At 37.2% G+C, this 18,077-nt stretch overlaps 1 protein-coding gene across 5 annotated transcripts in view; it reads right to left on the bottom strand.

Moving 5' to 3' along the window:
* The window catches only part of ARHGAP10 (Rho GTPase activating protein 10), a 242,171-nt gene that overhangs the window by 107,735 nt on the left and 116,359 nt on the right, over window positions 1-18,077 (bottom strand). For all 5 annotated transcript variants that reach the window (XM_081077090.1, XM_081077086.1, XM_081077089.1 and 2 more), the window contains exons 11-13: window positions 7,300-7,381; window positions 5,018-5,063; window positions 2,758-2,823 (exon numbers count right to left, since the gene is read on the bottom strand). In XM_081077090.1, coding sequence (XP_080933216.1) covers window positions 2,758-2,823; window positions 5,018-5,063; window positions 7,300-7,381 — 194 coding nt within the window. The remainder of the gene's footprint in view (window positions 1-2,757; window positions 2,824-5,017; window positions 5,064-7,299; window positions 7,382-18,077) is intronic.

The raw sequence follows: 18,077 nt of genomic DNA, 5'->3' as shown, positions 1-18,077 counted from the left end.
CAAAGCCATGTTAGTATACTAAAAATACATTATCTTTCTTAGGGTACTGCAGACTACAGTAAATTTTAGACATTTGCCTGATACTTCAGTGATGTCACAAATAAGGTTGGTAAGAAAAATGCCAAATACACTAACTGCTCTAATCAAAACATATGACATGGTAGTTTTCAGACAATAACAGTCATGTTTAAAACACTGAAAACAGTGGTTAGAACTCATTCTTCAATCAGGTCTGATTCAATGCTTCTGGTCAGCAGGCATCCAGACCCACAAAACACACAGTAGTCATTGATGGTATTCACCAAATATTTCCACTCTCTACCAGTTTTTCAGGCTCCTGGGAGGATTGTGCTACCAAGACTCTCAGGATGGAGAGGGGCCATGTAGCTATTTCTCACTTGAAAACCAGAGTGTTCACTTCCTGGACCAAAGCCCTCCAGAGCTGTTTCCCTCTGGCAAAGCAGCCAGGAACCTTTAACATGGTTGGACTGCAAAGGCAATCAGGCACCTTTAAGCCCAGGTATCGGGGATGAGCGAGTCCCTCCTACCAATGCTTGAGTGAGAATTAAGTCATGTCATTTTAAGCCAGAGACTTGTAGGTTTCTTGTTATAGGAACATAAACTAGCTTTATTCTGACTGATGTAAAAATGAGGCAACAACACCTGTAGCACAAAAAAGGTCAAGAGACATGACAGTTGACTTGAAGAAAATCATTAAATCATTAAAACCAAATTCCTTGAAGCGACTTCCAAATTAAGCATAAAAGCCTCCAAGATTCTATAATGTTCCCAATCATTTTTAATAATATGATCTGACAGTTGACTCTTTTAACTCTATCTTTAGTCTATTACTCCATTAAAAACAAAAGGCTTTAGTAATAGAAGACTAAAGACAAAAGATATGGAAAGAAAAATATAGACTTTTAAAAATGTTTAAATGGGAAAAATATAACTTAAAATCTATAGTCTCATTGTTCTGTTAAAATCATCCAACAATTTATACATTTATAATAAAAATGCACTCAATATATGCAGATTCCAGTATATATGTCTATTTGAAATACACACACTCCAAAAAAAAACTACACATACTATCAGAAAGAGTTCTAGATAGATTTTTATCTATTCAGGAAAAAGCAAATATATATAAAACATATCCTCTGGGAAAGAATTTAACAAAATAAACCTGTAAGTGATACAATTAAGTTTCTTAAGAAGCTTGGGGAAGAAAAACATGAATAAGAAAGTGATAGACATGAAAATCACAGTATTTTTTCTAAATTTTGGAAAATGTGAAGCACAATGAAAATGAAGAGATTTGTCAGCTCAACTTCAGTGCAGGCTGAAATGAATGAAAATCTGTCAGAGCCTGAATTGTCACTGTTAAGAGAGTATGGGAAAAAATACTTTCTGTGGCCTGGGTTTGTATTATTGACTGGCAAATTCCCAAATCATAAAGCAGCTCATATCCATCTGTTATCTAGCACTCTAATTTCACAGGTGGCAGTCCTGGCTTGATAACAAAGACCTTATTTTGACAGAAAATATGAATGCAATGCTTCATCTCACTAAGTCATCCAAAGTAAGACTGGGATATACAATGTATGATAGTGAATTAAATATTTAATTTATCCATACTTTACTAGGTCTCTAAACAAAGAAAAATTCAACCTCCAGGGAAAGCCTGTTTGCAGTATTCAATATTTAGTTTCTCTAAAGTCTGCTGGAATGGTTGCAAAGGACCGGAGCCCTTTTCCTTAGGGGATATAAAGAAAATGCCTTTGAGCTTTTGATTGGAGAAAACATTAGCTCTCCTTTAAAATGGAAGCAACCCCAATATTTATCAACATGCGAATGGATAAATAAATTGCAATATATCCATATAATGAAATATTACCTAGGAATAAAAACAAAATGAGCTAAGGGTACACACAAAAAGATGAATCTCAAAAGCATTATGGTAAATAAAGAAGCCAGACTCAAAAGACTATATACTGCATGATTCCATTTATACAAAATGCTAAAAAAACAAAACAAAAAAACAAAAAAAAAACCGCACACACGATAAAACCATCATGATGAAAATCAGCTTAATGGTTGCCAAAGGCCAAGGAGAGAATATGGATTGATTGCAAAGAGGCACAAAGGAATTTTGAGGGGAGACAGGAATGTATGATTGCGGTAGCAGCTATACAACTATGTACATCTGTCAAAGCTCATTAATTTGTACAGTTAAAATCAGAGAACTTTATTATATGTATATTATACATCAATAAAGCTGATTTCTTAAGTGGAGTCCACCAAGACAATGGAAAAATAGTGATTAAGATAAATCACTTTATAGAAAGAGAACTGACTCTGGGTGGTGTGAACACACAATGTGAGATATAGATAATGTATTACAGAATACTACACCTGAAATCTATGTAACTTTACTAGCAATTGTCACTCCAATGAACTTTAATTAAAAAAAAAATAAAAAAAGGTTGGCAGTCCAACACTGCAGATTCTTCTAATGATTCTCATTTCAGCTTTGACTTCATGTTCCAATGCCAGGAGAAATATGTAAATGAAAAAGAAAATTCCACCCTGTCATAATAAATGAATAACTGAAACTTTGATATCTGGAACGTGCATTTTTCAATTAATGGTTTTCACTTTACAACACCTAGCTATGCAATAGGCATTTTAAATGGCTCTTAGATTTTACATACCTATAGCTTTTCATGAATAAAACGATTCAGACAATCACGTTACCTCGTGTTTCAACTGCACTGATGCATTTTCTGAGAATTGTGAATCCCATTTTATCCAACTGTGCACCTAAAAAAAATAGTTATAAAATATTAAGGGCACAATCACTTACATTTCCCTTCCTTACAAAAACAGGAAAAAAACTGTAATTCAATTTTTTTTCACTATTAAAAAAAAAACTAAAAGTTATATAGTGTGTGTTTAAATATTGTAAATGAGAATTTCATATATGTAGAGGAGCACTTACTGGAATAGTAGGATATCCCTTACCAATAAATTATAAATTACATATTTATAATTTAAAATAAATTTTATATTAATTAAATATAACTTATTTTAAACATTGGAAAAGAAAGTGATAAAAATCTCAAGGAAGCTATCTAGAAACAGTTAAGATACAGCTTTCCAAAATTCCAACAACAGGTCAGTTTTTCAAAAGTTATGCATGAGTGAAGGTTTAAAATTACTTGACAGTTGGAGAAACAAGACAAACTTTTTTTAACCTAGGGAAAAAAATTAAGAGACCCTTTATAAAAATATCATTTGGGTCATGAGCTTCAAAAGAGAATTTCGTATTTTATATCATGTTCTAAGCATTTAACATTTTATTATTTTCATAATGAATTTAAAACATTATTCATGTAGCAGAAAAATAATTTGAAAATATAATTTTATATAATTATAGACACTTGACTATGATTAGGCTGGCATATTTGAGCTGCCTAATAAAAGACAATATCTTGTTTCAAAATGAAATCAGGAAAAGCAAATACTTTACTCTGTATTTAAATTAGGCAACAGTAATACAAACTCTGGGCTCTCAGCAGGGATAGCGTGAACACTCCATGAATATAAACTTTGCAGGTTTGACACTAAGCTTGAAGAGAATTTTAATGAGCGAAATTGGGTAGTCGTTTACTGTTTCAGGATCCACTACTCATAACATTTTATAAAATGGAAGTGTTTCTTTCTGCCTGGCAAAACCACTTTTTCAAAATAAAAACAGAGGCATGTTTCCATTTCTCTATAAAAAATAAGAAAGGAAAGAGAGACGGAGAAAGCAGGAGAAAGGGGAAAGAAAAGAAAAGGAAAAGGAAGGGAGAAAGGGTGGGAGAGAGGGAGGAAGAGGAGGTGAAAGACAAGAAGGAAAGGGGAAAGAGGAAGGAGAGGCAGAAAGAAGAAGCTGTTCCAGTATATTTACAATCTTCCTTGGCACACTGTCAATTTCCAGTGCCAGGCTAGAAGAGATGTCTTTTATTCCTGCATTGGCCCAAATGTTACACATCACGATAATTTTGAAATCATGTGTTATATGACATAAAGTTTCCAAACTTTGGACATGTGATAAAATGGAGTCTTAACTTCTCCAAAGATATGAAAAGTAAATTCGTAAAGAATCCAGCAAATCTGATCATACCGTGTTTTCCCGGAAAATAAGACCTAGCAAGACAATCAGCTCTAATAAGTCTTTTGGAACAAAAAATAATATAAGGTCCGGTATTATATTAAATCATACCATATTATATCATCGAAGACCCAGTCCTATATTATAGTAAAATAAGACCGGGTCTTATATTAATTTTTGCTCCAAAAGACGCATTAGAGCTAATGGTCCGCCTAGGTCTTATTTTCGGGGAAAAACAGTAGTGTTGGTTGACCTCAATGAAAATACAGAGAACGGAACTGCATGGGACTTCGTTTCCCTCTAGTGCATACAATGCATGTAAAAATAACTGTCCTTGAATATCTGACTATGTGTGGCCATTTTGTTTGTTACTTTCTAAGGTATGATGATATATAATTTATATAGCCACACTCAGAGACTTTAAGAATAAAGGACATCCAGAATGTGGATGGGGGGGGGGAGGGGGGCTGCAACCGGGTACCTGACAAACAGCTCCTACCCACAGGCACTTACAACTTTGGAAGTTCAAAGCTGCACAACTGAAATTCTTACTGTTCATGTATGGCTGTAAGAATAAATATCAAAGTGAATTGTAGAGAAGGTATTTTGGTTTCTGTAGAGAAAGGAATTGTAGAGGAAGACTTTTTTTAAAAGCTCAGGTATGGGAAAAAATCAATGAGGGTTACAGTAGTCCAGGAAAATTTGAAAAGGTCCCCAGTGGATAAGACAGAATACATTTAATATTTGGAGAGGGTACAGGGAGCGAGCACCCAGCTTGACAGTTTGACATCAGTCATGAAAACAAGGACACTCATAAAGAACAGAGGCAAACAGTCATTTTTAAAAATTAGCACTTACTTCCTTCTGGTCTTGGGATGATGGCTCTATTAAAACTATGGAATACCTAGTAAGAGAGAAAAAAATGGGAAAACAATATTTTTAATAAATCAATAAAAGTAATTCTAATAGGCATACCTAGGACCATGCAAAAAAAATACACTGCTATTTGTAAATTACCATCATGTACTCAAATGTAAAGGTAGTCTATTTGTCTCTCACTGAGGTATGCCAACGTAGCAAAAACAAGATGAAGGCACCTGATTCTTAAGGAATTTATTAAAAGTTGATGTGAATTTGAAATGCTCAGCCTTACAACTAGGAATGCCAAACTGTTGTCTTCTAATCAATAAAATGAAACTCATCTTCTCACCACTATTTCTGAAATTTGGCATTTACTTAATTAAGAAAGAGATGAGTCCTGCCCATTATTTAACTAACTACACCTGAAATAGCTAGGTGATAATTCCAGGCTACCGCTAAGAATTCTAGCACTTCCCCATTATTTGCAAGGCATACATAGCCCCTGCAAAAACGACATAGTACCTTAACAGTCCCCACGTAAATACATAGCTGAATACAGTTACGGGCCCCGTAACAAGAAGGATATGTTCTGAGAAATGCATCGGCAGGTGGTATTGTCCTTGGGCAAACATCACAGACAGCACTTACACAAACCTAGATGGTGTAGCTTATCACAGTAATTGTAAGTGCTATACTATAAGACAACTGGCAGTGTGGTAGGTTTGTTTACACCAGCAGCTCCACAGATTCGTAATACGTTACAAAGGCTAAGATAGGCGATAGGAAGTTTGCAGCTCCGTTATAATCTCGCGGGATGACTGTCATGTATGTGGTGTGCACATGCAGTCATGACTGTAGTTTCTTCGCGCAGACTTGCCTTATCTATTTACCTCGAATTAATACTTGGCTCTTTACTCTTAAGAAGAGGTCACATATGTCTTCAAGGTTATACTACCTCTGGCAACAGACTTATTTCTCAAGTGATCTTTTCGCTATGCAAATTCACTTTCCAAAGCACTTCTCGCATCTCCAGTCCAGGGAGATGCGTCCTACTCAGTGTATTGTCTGTCGTAGAGGCTTAGAATAACCTGTGTGGCATTCTTGGTAACTATTAATGCTCTAAGTACTCTTGACTCACAGCTGAATTTCAAGGACAAATTAAAAATAAACAGACAGCAGTAAAACTATAGGGCTAAACGCAGATAAATGTCATAAAATATACAGAAATCTGATCAGTACTTTTTCCCCACGAGGGTGATACATTCTCCTGTATGGGATCTACTTTGAAAATATGTAATTTGAGTTTTCACTTTTCAAGTACCAAAAGGAGATGGCGACACATTCTGCTGCCCGCCTCTTTGCCCCTACTTCCTACACGCTCACCAAGGAGCTCCCATCAGCATTAGATAACACTGTTCATTGCATAAGCTCCATTCTGACACCTCTCTTTTTACTGTAGATGACCCCTCTTCCATTTTGCAAACCATGCCCATTCCTTTTTTCAAACCTTGTTTGAATGGCAAATGCTTTCCAGATAAGCCCTCCTGGTACCTGCAAATGGCAATTTATTCAGAATCACAATACTTTATGCAGTTTATTTCAATTGGTTCTATGGCACTTTCTATAATTGTCCTCACTAAGTCCCCAATTCAATACATGATCTCGCCAATTCTCAACTCCCAAAGGCCACCACTCCACTGAAATGAAAGTAGTGTTTGGATAAAGTGGCAAACAGACTGAATTCCTGTGATCTATATCCCTCCCTTTAATGTATTCCTCAAACCCATCTGAAGACAGAGGCCCATTCACTAAGGCTGCAGAATATTGCATACAGTAATGCATTAGGCTAAACCATGAATTGCTAAATCAAGCAACATAATTACAGCAGTCACTTATCGTACGGTCTGCATGGCCTCATATTTACTATTCCATCTCCACTGAGATAAAAATGAATTGCAAGCCTTTATTGTGTTCATCACCCAACGTACTGTCAGGTAGGAAAGGGGAAATGGAGAATTTAGATGACTTCCTCAAGCAGAGCAAATCAGAGTGGCGAAGTCAAGAAAAATCAAAAATAAAAACTAATGATACACCAGTCTTCTGTGCACTGTGTCTGCCTCAAGTCAAATTACTAGAATACTGAATGCTTCCGAGGTGAATTCAAACACCAGTTTCAACAGGGAACTTTTTCAAGTACTGTAAAATAAAAATAACGTAAAAATGAACACAAGTCAACTCTAAAGGATTTGAAATAAAACTCAACCAGTGATTATTCTTACAGCTTCTTTTCCACCCAGAGCTTCCAACCACTGCTTCCTTTCCTCCTCCGAAAACGCCTGCATGGTCAAGGAAACACCAGGCCTGAAAGACAGCAGTAACAGATCAGGTTACCCCGTGGCTGCTAAGAACAAACCTCCTTTTCTACTTCCTAATGTTTCAGGGCGGTGATTAAGTTGTTCATTTTAATCCTAATTGTGATAAAATATACACCATAAAATTTACCATCTTAACCATTTTAACTGAACAGTTCAGCAGTGTTGAGTACCTTATGGAGCAACTAATCTCCAGAACTCATGCTGTAAAACTAAACCTCTGTACCCATTAAACAACTCCCCATTCCCGTTCCCCTCAGCCCCTGACAATCACACTTCTTTCTGAGTCTATGAATTTGACGCCTCTAGGTAACTCTTACAAGTGGAATCATATAGTGTTTGTCTTCTTGTGATTGGCTTATTTCACTTAAAATAAAGCCCTCCATTTGCATCCATATTGCAGCAGGTGTCAGAATTTCCTTCTTTAAGGCTGAATAATATTTCATGGTATAGTTTATACCACATGTTGGTTATCCATCCATCCCTCAATGGACACTTGGGTTGCTTTCACCTTTGGGCTACTGTAAACAATGCTGGTATTAACATAGCTATACAAATATCTCCTGGGGACCCTGTTTTCAATTCTTTTGGGTATATACCCACAAGTAGAATTGCTGAGTGTGACACTGAGGGTGACCTAATAAGAAATACATATTTGGTCTCTGATCCGATTTCCTGGCATATAGCTCCGAAAAAACCCTTGGAATATCTGAAACGAAAAGTATATCTTTTTGTATAATAATGAGATGATGGGGCTGGAGGTTCCTGGATAGCCTCATGATGGGGGCTGGTTGCCAGGGGAAACAGCCATCCAATTAGAGGACTGGAATTTTCAGCCCCATCCCCCATACACTTCCCAGGAGGGGAGAGGGGCTGAAGATTGAGTTCAATCACCAATAGGCAATGAATTAATCAATTCCTACACAATTAATCCTCCATAAAAAATAACTAGGGTTTAGACAGCTTCCAAATGGGTGAACACATAGAGGTGCCGGGAGGGTGGCATGCCCAGAGAAAACAAGCTCCACGTCCATTCCTTGCCCTATATAACTCTTCATTTGGTTGTTCATTTATATCCTTTAAAATACCCTCCCCTCTGCAGGAAATTAGCAATAGTAAATACACTGTTTTCCTGAGTTCTGTGAGACAGCCCAATAAATTATTGAATCCGAGAGGGTCATAATAACTCCCAATCTATTAACCAATCGAAAACATAGGTGATAACGTGGATTTGCAAATGGCATCTACAATGGAGGAGGACAGTCCTGTGGAACTGAGCCCATATAATCTGCAGAGTATGCACTACCTCTGGTTAGGGTCAGAACTGAGTTAAATTGTAAGACACTCAGTTGGCCTCCACAAAGAATTGGGGAATTGTGTGGTATGGAAAAATACAGGCCTTTGAGGTAGAGAAGTATTCTGTAAGTAGGGAGAAACCGAGTTTTTCCTCACACTGGGTCATATGGTAATTCTAGTTTTAATTTTTTTGAGGAGCTACAATACTGTTTTCCACAGCAGCTGCACTATTGTGCATTCCCACCAACAGTGCACAAGGGTTCCAATTTCTCCACATCCTCACCAACGTTTGTTATTTTCTCTCTCTGAAAGCGGCCATCCTGGGTATCAGGTGGTAGTGAATGATTCAATTTGTATTTATAAAAGAAACATATATTTATAGTTAGCCAGTCATGGACAGAGCAAAACCAGGAAATCACTTGTCACCCATCCCAGTTCGACTTCCAGGAGGACAACACTTTCCCCATTTGGTGTGTTTCCTTTGTATTTTCTTAGAGCCCTGTGTTAGTCCTCTGGGTCAAATGTCAATCTTTCTCAGTTTAGTTTATTCAGACATTTGGAGATTCTGCCACAAAAGTCTTAATATTGGGAAGGAATACTAGATAGAAAAGTCATTAATAATTCCTCTTAACCTGCGGGTGGTTTCTTGAATGAAACAAATTTGTATACCTGGTGAAAAGTATTAGAAGTGCCCTTTTCTGGCAAGGAATTAAAAAGCAAAACATTCCAAAACATGCAAAACTGGATAGATGTTTGAAATGAAAAGTAAATATTAATTCTTGTTTGATAATGAACATACTTTTTAGAAGTTATCAGTCCTATAATAGCATTTCACCTTATTTTAAATTATTGGATACTGTTTTCCAACTAAAGCAACCTGTAAGAATCAACTGTAATTGAATAATCACTACAATTTTTATAAAGTACACAGCACCCCAAAAGCACTATGCCAAATATGAATAAGCAGTGCTCCCAACACTTGCTCCCACAGACATTACTCTTTCTCCCCACATGATGATTAGGAAGCAAAAGAGAAGTTATTTGTTTCAATTTTACTATGAAATAATTATAGTTGGTACTGAGAAGTTCGTGTCTACGGCCATTTTCTCCAGACTATGTATGAATTGTGTGGGAGAAAGTCGCCAGTAATCCTCCAATCCCACCCCTGAACAGCAAAATAGCTCTCCATGGTCTACCCTAAACATTCTTGCATTGGCCCAACTTTGCCCTCTCCTTGGGACCATGCAGCACAAAGCGAAAGGTCCACCTCCTCCAGCTCAGCTACACACAGCATCCTTTAGGAGCAAGAATCAAAGCAAGATGCCCAGACAACCAGGCAGTTTTCAGAAAGAAGTCCCTTGACTGGGATGTGAAGGCACTGGCCCTATTCTTAGTAACCCACCCTGGGATCAGGGGAGTGAACTCACATTGTGAGAAAAAACTTCAGAAGGCACCGATGTTTTTCTTTACATCATTTAAGTGCTACAACAATATTTACACAGATCGGCAAGCATACTCCATTCTTGTAAAGAAAAAAAAAATATCTACAGACCTCCCTAAAAATTACATGTATTCTAACACTTACTTTATAATTTAGGTGAATAAACGTATAAAATGTAAAATAAGATGCTATGGCAAATACACAATAGAAAGCTGACAGCTTTTCTAATCCAGGAATGGCAAAACTGGCAGAGACAATGGGACCCAAGGTCAAAAAGGCAACTGCAGTCATGGGAAAACACAGGGTTTACAAACACTCAGTTCAACAAGCGCTGACTGATTGTCTTCTGTGCTGTAGGTCTTGTACCAGAGGGTCAGGAACTATTTACTGAATACCTTACTGTGCACCAGGCACTGAGTTGGGCCTACAGCTCACATAGCGCTTATTGTCTAGCAGAAAAAGAAGGTATACAAATGGCAAATAATCGATTAATTTCCATTATACAGAGCGCTGCAAAGGAGTCAGATAGATAACTATAAATGAGTAAAGCCAGCTACCTAGGAAAAACAGAGGCAGTGATAAGGATTTTGGAAGATGCCCACAGAAAAAAGCATACACCTTCAAATATGTTAACTCGTGTGGTTCAGAAGACTTGACTGTGGTCTAATTCAACACCCAGGCTCAGTAGGCAACTTCAGCATGTCAAGGTGCAATGGGAGTAAGAGAAAGGACTGACCTAACTCCGGACGTTAGGCTTCCCTCGGGAAGGGACATTTCATTTGAAGACTGAAAAATGAATGAGCCATGTCAGAGCTATAGGGCCAAAGTTGTCCCCTAAACTGAGAAGCTGCATAGGAGAAAAATTGCACATTGAAGAAGCTGGCAGTAGCCTCATCACTGGTCCTATACACCAGCTGCAGACCGGCACAATAGGAAGCTACGGAGGTAACCAGGGTCCAGCCATTTACGGCCTCCTTGGCCAAGCGAAGGACTAGCCTAAGTGTCGCTGGAGCTTTTTATTTGGGGAATAGCATGATCAGGTTAACTGTGCCCCTGACCACTGGCTGCTGGGTGGAAAATGGACTGAAGATAGGCAAGAGGTGGCTGCAAAGACGCATTAGAAGACTTGAGAGGATGAGACAGAATGGCAAAAATGAAGAAAAAAATGAATGCACTTGAGAAATGTTCAAGAAGTGCTTCTGCATGCTGTGGGCAACAAAATAATGAGTAATAAAGACACTGCTCAAAAATAAAAGACAGATCGATTAAAATACAGCATTAATAACTAGTAAAGGGATTCTGTGAAAGCCAAAAACAACTGTAGCAAATAAAGACCATATACTTATACTTGCAAAATCAGACACTGAGCCTGACAAAATTCCTTGTGTTTTCTAGTTCCTATTAGTTGCCCCGTAAGGTTTTCCATTGATATGTGTGGGGAAAATAATATTTACTAGAAGCAGATGGCTAGAGATCCTTAACCAAGGTACACACAGAGCAGCACCAAGAGATGTCGGGTAAGAGGAAGAATGACTGGTCCTGATTGCTTGGAACACAAGAGAAAAACGATGAAGAATGTAAAGGGTTATGAACTGGAATTATATATACTGAAGTGAGGGGGGGAAGCAATTGTCCAGCTCCAGATGAAACAGCCATATTACGTCTGGATAAAAGCCCAATGTGGCATAAAAACTAAAGTCCTATTACATGCCTTGCTCAAGGCACCGTGATATACACCTGAGCCTCCTAGTTCTTGGTGGAAGGCAGCAGAGGACAAATACAACCTTGTTGGGAGATTAAATAGAGATAAATTGCCTACAAGGAAAGCATTATACCTCTGTTTACATTTTGACGAATAATAACCAGGTAACTCAAACAACAATTCTACTTTTGAGAAATAATTCATCACACAACCCATTCACCAGAACATTTCACATCTGCAACACATTACTTAAAGGGATCAGTCACTACTATTGCATAAAGCTGGGTTCCTATCCTATCACAAAGACTGTTCACATTCATTTCTTATTTACTGAGCCCCTCTCTCTAAAACATTTGTGTAGGAAAAATAAAACACAGTGGACTAAAACCATGTTGTAATCATTTTCAATGTCTCAAGTTTCTTTCCTTTTTGAATCATCAATTACTAGGACATCATTAAGCAAAAATGAGACTGTACAAAACATTGTAAACTATAGTATTAACAGCATCGCATTGTTAAAACTAAACGATAAGAATTCTCTAGTTTTTGAAACCAAAACAAGGGACGTGTTACTAATAGAATTTAATGAATATATGTATAGACAGACAACATGGTGAATATAAAGACAGGAAAGAATAGAAAATTTTACAACCAGGTGCTGGATTATTCACATTTACATAAAGAAAGAAACAACTGCTATATCTTCTTCATTTCATGAAGGAGCTGAAGTCACAACATTACTGACTTGATTGGGAACTAGAACCGTAATTGAGAAATTCTAACTCTGGGGTCTTGGAGCCAATATTGCCGCAATGCATCACACTGGTCCGGCTGAGGACACAGCTTTCTTTTCTTCATCTAATAATTTATTTCAACCAAACTAACATATGGGTACCTAACACGTGCCACACACTATGCAGACCTCTGGATATTTCTCCATGCACACTGAGGCATAGGTTGATTCTTGGTGAATACAAAAGAAACAGTATAAACTTCATGAAGAAAAAATAGATCAGCCAAAACATAGCAAATTGGCAGGATAGTCTGTCTTTCCTGACATAAACCCGTACTTATTACTTGTAGAGCATAAGATTGAGAATTGAAATCGGAAGAAAGAAACACTTAGGTTAAACAAGTTCTTGTTCTTAAATCAGCATCTCAAACTCCTTTCATTCACTCATTAAAAAAATAATGTACTACTTACTACTCATCAGGCACTATCCTACTCCTACACATGAGAAGCAGTCTAGAGAACTATGGCCTGTGTTCTACAATTGACCCCATAACTATTAATTCTAATTCAGCTGCATTTTTTATAGTTCAGTCAAAGCATATGGAAGACATGTGTGTTCCTTATATCCTACGTAATAGATCAATGAGCCTACAAATTAAGAAAATATGTAAAAAGAGTGAAGAGAAACATGTACAGGACATTTATAAGATGTCAATTAATGAGATAGTATTGTAAACAGAGAAATTAAAAGAACAATCTAAGAAGCAGCTACCAAACTTATGGTGGTAACAATCAGAAATATTCTAATGCTTTTCTAAGAAGATTGTTGAAAAGGAAAAGAAATAAATCAAACCAGCATGTTACAAGTCCTGCACTAAATTTTACTACGAGAAGGGGAAAGTGCCAAAGCCAAAGAAAACACTTTTTAAAAGTTACAGAAATGTAGCTGTCATACATAATCAGTTTTTCATAGGGCTGCTGGAAAAAAAAAATTGTAAGTACAAATCTATGAATCATACATTTTCCAGATATGATAAAAACATGTTGCCTGATTTTACTAAAGGTAGAACTTTACAATAACTTCTTTTTCCTGTCCACCAAAAAGATGTTTCAGATGGAGCAAGTAATCAATGATACAGTCAGAAGTAAGATTGTACCCACCAATAAAAGAGAATTTAGACCATTAATCACTAGAAAACTGCTTCTTCTGTTTATAATATAAAAAGTTGTTAAGGCAACATTGTTCTCACCCTAACAAGAACAAGATAGAGAACATATAAAATCATCCATCTCTCTCTATATATTTAGATAGATATAGATACAGATACATATATACATATATATGCGTGTATGTGTGTGTGTGTGTGTATATATATATATATATATATATATATATATATATATATATCCATCTGAGAACTGAAGATGCAAATAATCGCAGTGAACAAAAATGCAGAAAGTTACAAGCCCTTTCTTGGAGAGAACACACACACGTACACACACACTGATATATATGCTTTCATCTTTTGTGAAGCAGCAGAACAAAGAGGAAGCCATCAGAGATGAAGAAAACAGTAATATTTTAACAAAATTTTAAAGGAAGAATATGGGCTGGTGGGCTGGTTTAGAATTCCTAGAAAACAAAGACACAAAGAGAGTCTGAGCCCACCCTTCACCTCCTTTCTATGGGACTTGACCAAGTGCTCATGAGGCAGTCTAAGAACAGGGCTGAGAGACAGTCCCTCCCCCCAACTGTGTGTGCTAAGTACAAGAGGCAGGTCAGGAGAACTTCCAGAGAATGTTCTAATGGCACCCACGTGAAATCTGTGATGAATGGAATCTAAGTAAAGTAACAACAATACTAATCTCAGCTCAACTGCCAACTGAAGTGACAGCCTACCACATTAATAGCCTGATGGAAAAATGGGCCAGCCCTTTACCAGGCATTAATATTACTCACTTAGTCTTTACTGCTCTCTTAAACCTAATATCTGGCATTCAACCAAAAAAACTACAAGTCATGCAAAGAAGAAAATGTAGCTCAACATCAAGAGAGGAAGCAGTCAAGAGAACCAGACCCAGCAAGAGTCCAGATATCAGAGGGGAAAAATCCGACAAAAACCTAACAATTTTAAGTATGTTAAAGTATCCAGTGTGAAAGGTAGACAACATGCACACACTGATGGGAATTTCAGCAAAGAAATGGAAAGTACTAAAAAAGAGACAAACAGATATGCAAGAATAGAAAATCACAATGATGAAGACTTCAGGGTGATACTTTCATATGCAAACCAACCCATCATGAGTCTATATCCACAACCATCCCCTTTATCTTATTCCAGCTAAATCAATCCCCACCCCCCACCCTAAATAATCCCAGGGTCTGGAGGCAGACAACTAAAAACCATTCCTCTAGCCTAGAGTCCACCAATATTATTTAAAGTAGCCAATCCTTTGCTATTTCCCCTTCTCTCCCTTGCCTTTCTCACAGAAACCCCAATGAAGGCTCTGATCTAGGGTTTGCCCTGGCTGTCCTGATTGACCAAAACCTGACGTTTCCCCATGTGGTCATGTGTGGCATGGTACGCCCTCTTCTTTCAGAGACTGTAAGTAATAAAGTCCTCTCCCAATGGCATCAGCCTCTCCATGTTGTCATTCAGTCACATCCATAAATTAAAATCCTGCAAACACAACTAAGACAGGTATCAGATAGTCTAGCACAATGCAATCAGAATTTCAGACAGTGGAGAAAGAGAAAATAGGGCAGAAGAACTATTTGAAGAGACAATGGCTAAGATTTTCTACACCTGGTAAGAAATAATCCACACATCCAAGAATTGCAATGAACCCTGAGCAAGATAAAACTAACAAACAAAAAGCACACTTACGCATATCATAAAAAGAAAATCTTGAAAGCAGCAAAAGAAAAAGACAATATACAGGGTAACAATCAGAAAGATGGATGACTGGAAATGAGAAAAAAATGGAGGCCTGAAAAAAATGGCATGACTTCTTTGAAGTGCTGGGGGGAAAAAATTATCACTGCAGAATTCTACATCCATCAAAAATGAAGGCAAAATAAAGACACTTTTAGATAAACACAACATTTAAGAATTCTCCAGTAGACTTGCACTACAAGGAATGCTCAAATTAATTTAGCCTAAGGAACTTAAATGAAATGGCACGAGATAAAAACTCAATTCTGCAGAAAAAAATGAAGAAAATCAGAGAGGGTAAATATGTTGGTATTAAAAAAAAGAGACCACAAAATCATGTGCACATATACACTCTCATATGTATGTACATATATGTAAATAAATTTCTTTAAAAAATTACTGATTTTTGATTTTGTAAATTAAAAGTAGTAATGTATTATTGGGTTCATAGGGTAGGTAGAGTTAAAATACAACAGGGACAGAAACCAAAGAGTTGTAATTAGAACTCTACTAAAGTGTTGAGAATAGGAAAGGGAGTTATTTTTTAAGAATTTAGATGGAACAAGTAGAAAATGGAACGGATAGAATTTGAAACAGCAAATTGTACATAGACTTCTGTGTTTTTCGTAAGTGTGACAGTTTGCCCTGTAGATAGTATTGTTCATAGTGGCATACTGAAAGCCACGTTTTAGATTGCTTACAGTATTTAAATGGAAATGAGAGGACGTTAATGTGAATTTGTTCTTAAAATATATGCTGAAAGACTTTGGAGTGTGGATCATAGAAAAGTTCTTAGTGTTTCGACAAAGCTCGAACAATTGTGTACTAGAGTTTTTGTGCACTCATGTTTTCATTTCTCTTGGATAAATACCTTGGAGTGGTCTGTGATTGTGTGTGTGTGTGTGTGTGTGGTGTGTGTGTGTGTGGTGTGTGTGTGTGTGTGTGTGTGTGTGTGTGTGTGTGTGTCTAGTAAGTTCTCCCAGCCAGTCCCACTGCCTACTGCCCCTCAGCTCCCGAAGCACCTCGGACCGCCCTCTGAACTGTCATTTGCTTGTAAACTCTCCTGGGTCTGTGAGTTGCCTTACGGTCAGTCCTTTTTGTTTCTGGTTTAGTTTTGCATCCTCAGTGCCAAACACGGTGAACGATTGTTTAGGTGACATGCACTATAAAACACTTAAAACAAATATTACCGCAGCTAATGTGCTTCAGAAACATTCTCTTATTCAGTCCAATCGCATGGGCTTCTGGAAACATGTTCTTGACTCACTCTTTTTTAAATGACCAACAGTAGGGAACCTCTCGTGCCTGTGGGTCTGTTTTGCCTCGTGCCTCTCACATATGCAGGTTCCCCTAGTCATGTATCAAATGTGGCTGTTCTTTCTTGCTAAGTAAATAAACAAAACTAAAGTGGCAAACTGTATACAGTTCCATACACACAGGAGCTAAATCCAGTGCCTGATGTAAAAGCACTCTTAAGACGCGTAATGCTTCAGATACAATAAATAGGTGACTTCACCCTCCCATCATCATCATGAAAATACAAATGGGTGAATTAGAAAAATAAGATGCATTTTGCCATCCTTTCAAAAGCGATATATTAGGAACTAGGCTAAATCAAACCAACTATAGTATTTGAGATGTCAGATGAGTGAGAGCAAAATGGGAAGCATTTTCTTTAAGCAGTGCCTGAATGTGATGTGTGGGAGAATTTCCCAGAACGGTAATTGTTTATCAAGCAAATGTGTGGGGATCACAGCACAGTGCGGCACGTGGCAAGCATGCCCAATGAAGCTAAGAGCACATTACATAACAAAGTTGGTGTGGCAGGGGCAGGGGGTACAATATTTCACCCTTCAGAGGAGAAAGCCGCCTCTCCTGACAGACTACAGCTTGCAATGGGGAAAACAACTCTACAAGATATTCTTCTCCAACCTAAAATCTTTTACAGCCCATAGTTTGAAGTATGGCTAGTGTGGAATGGATGTTTATAGTCATTTTAATAACCTTGTTTTAATTATGGTTAGGCATATCTTTGTAGCTGTGTTCCTTTTTAAAAAGTTTTATTGAGATATAACTCACACCATAAATTTTACCTACTTACAATGTATAATTCAATAGCTTTTTAATATATTCAGAGTTGTATAGCCATCACCAAAATCAATTTAGAACATTTTCATTATCTCCCCAAAAAACTCGTTAGAGGTCACTCTCCATTCCCTTCCAAACCCCTCAGCCCTAAGAAGCCACTAATCTACTTTCTGTCTCTATAGATTTGCCCATTCTGGATGTTTCATATAAATGGAATCATATACTATGTGGTCTTTTGTGACTAATTTATGTCACTTAGCATACAATTTTTAAGGTTCATCCACGTTGCAGCATGTGTTGGTTCTTCATTTGCTTTCATTGCCAAATTGTATTTCGCTGTATGGATATAAACCACATTTTATCTATCCATTCATCAGCTGATAAAAAGTAGGGTTGTTTCCACTTTGGGGCTAGTATGAATGATGCTTCTATGAACATTCATGTACAAGTTTTTACGTAAACATAGGTTTTCATTTTTTGCCCATACAG

This window comes from Rhinolophus hipposideros, assembly GCF_964194185.1.
Source record: "Rhinolophus hipposideros genome assembly, chromosome: 16".
Taxonomy (NCBI): Eukaryota; Metazoa; Chordata; class Mammalia; order Chiroptera; family Rhinolophidae; genus Rhinolophus; species Rhinolophus hipposideros.
This window is presented reverse-complemented; position numbering and strand designations above follow the sequence as displayed.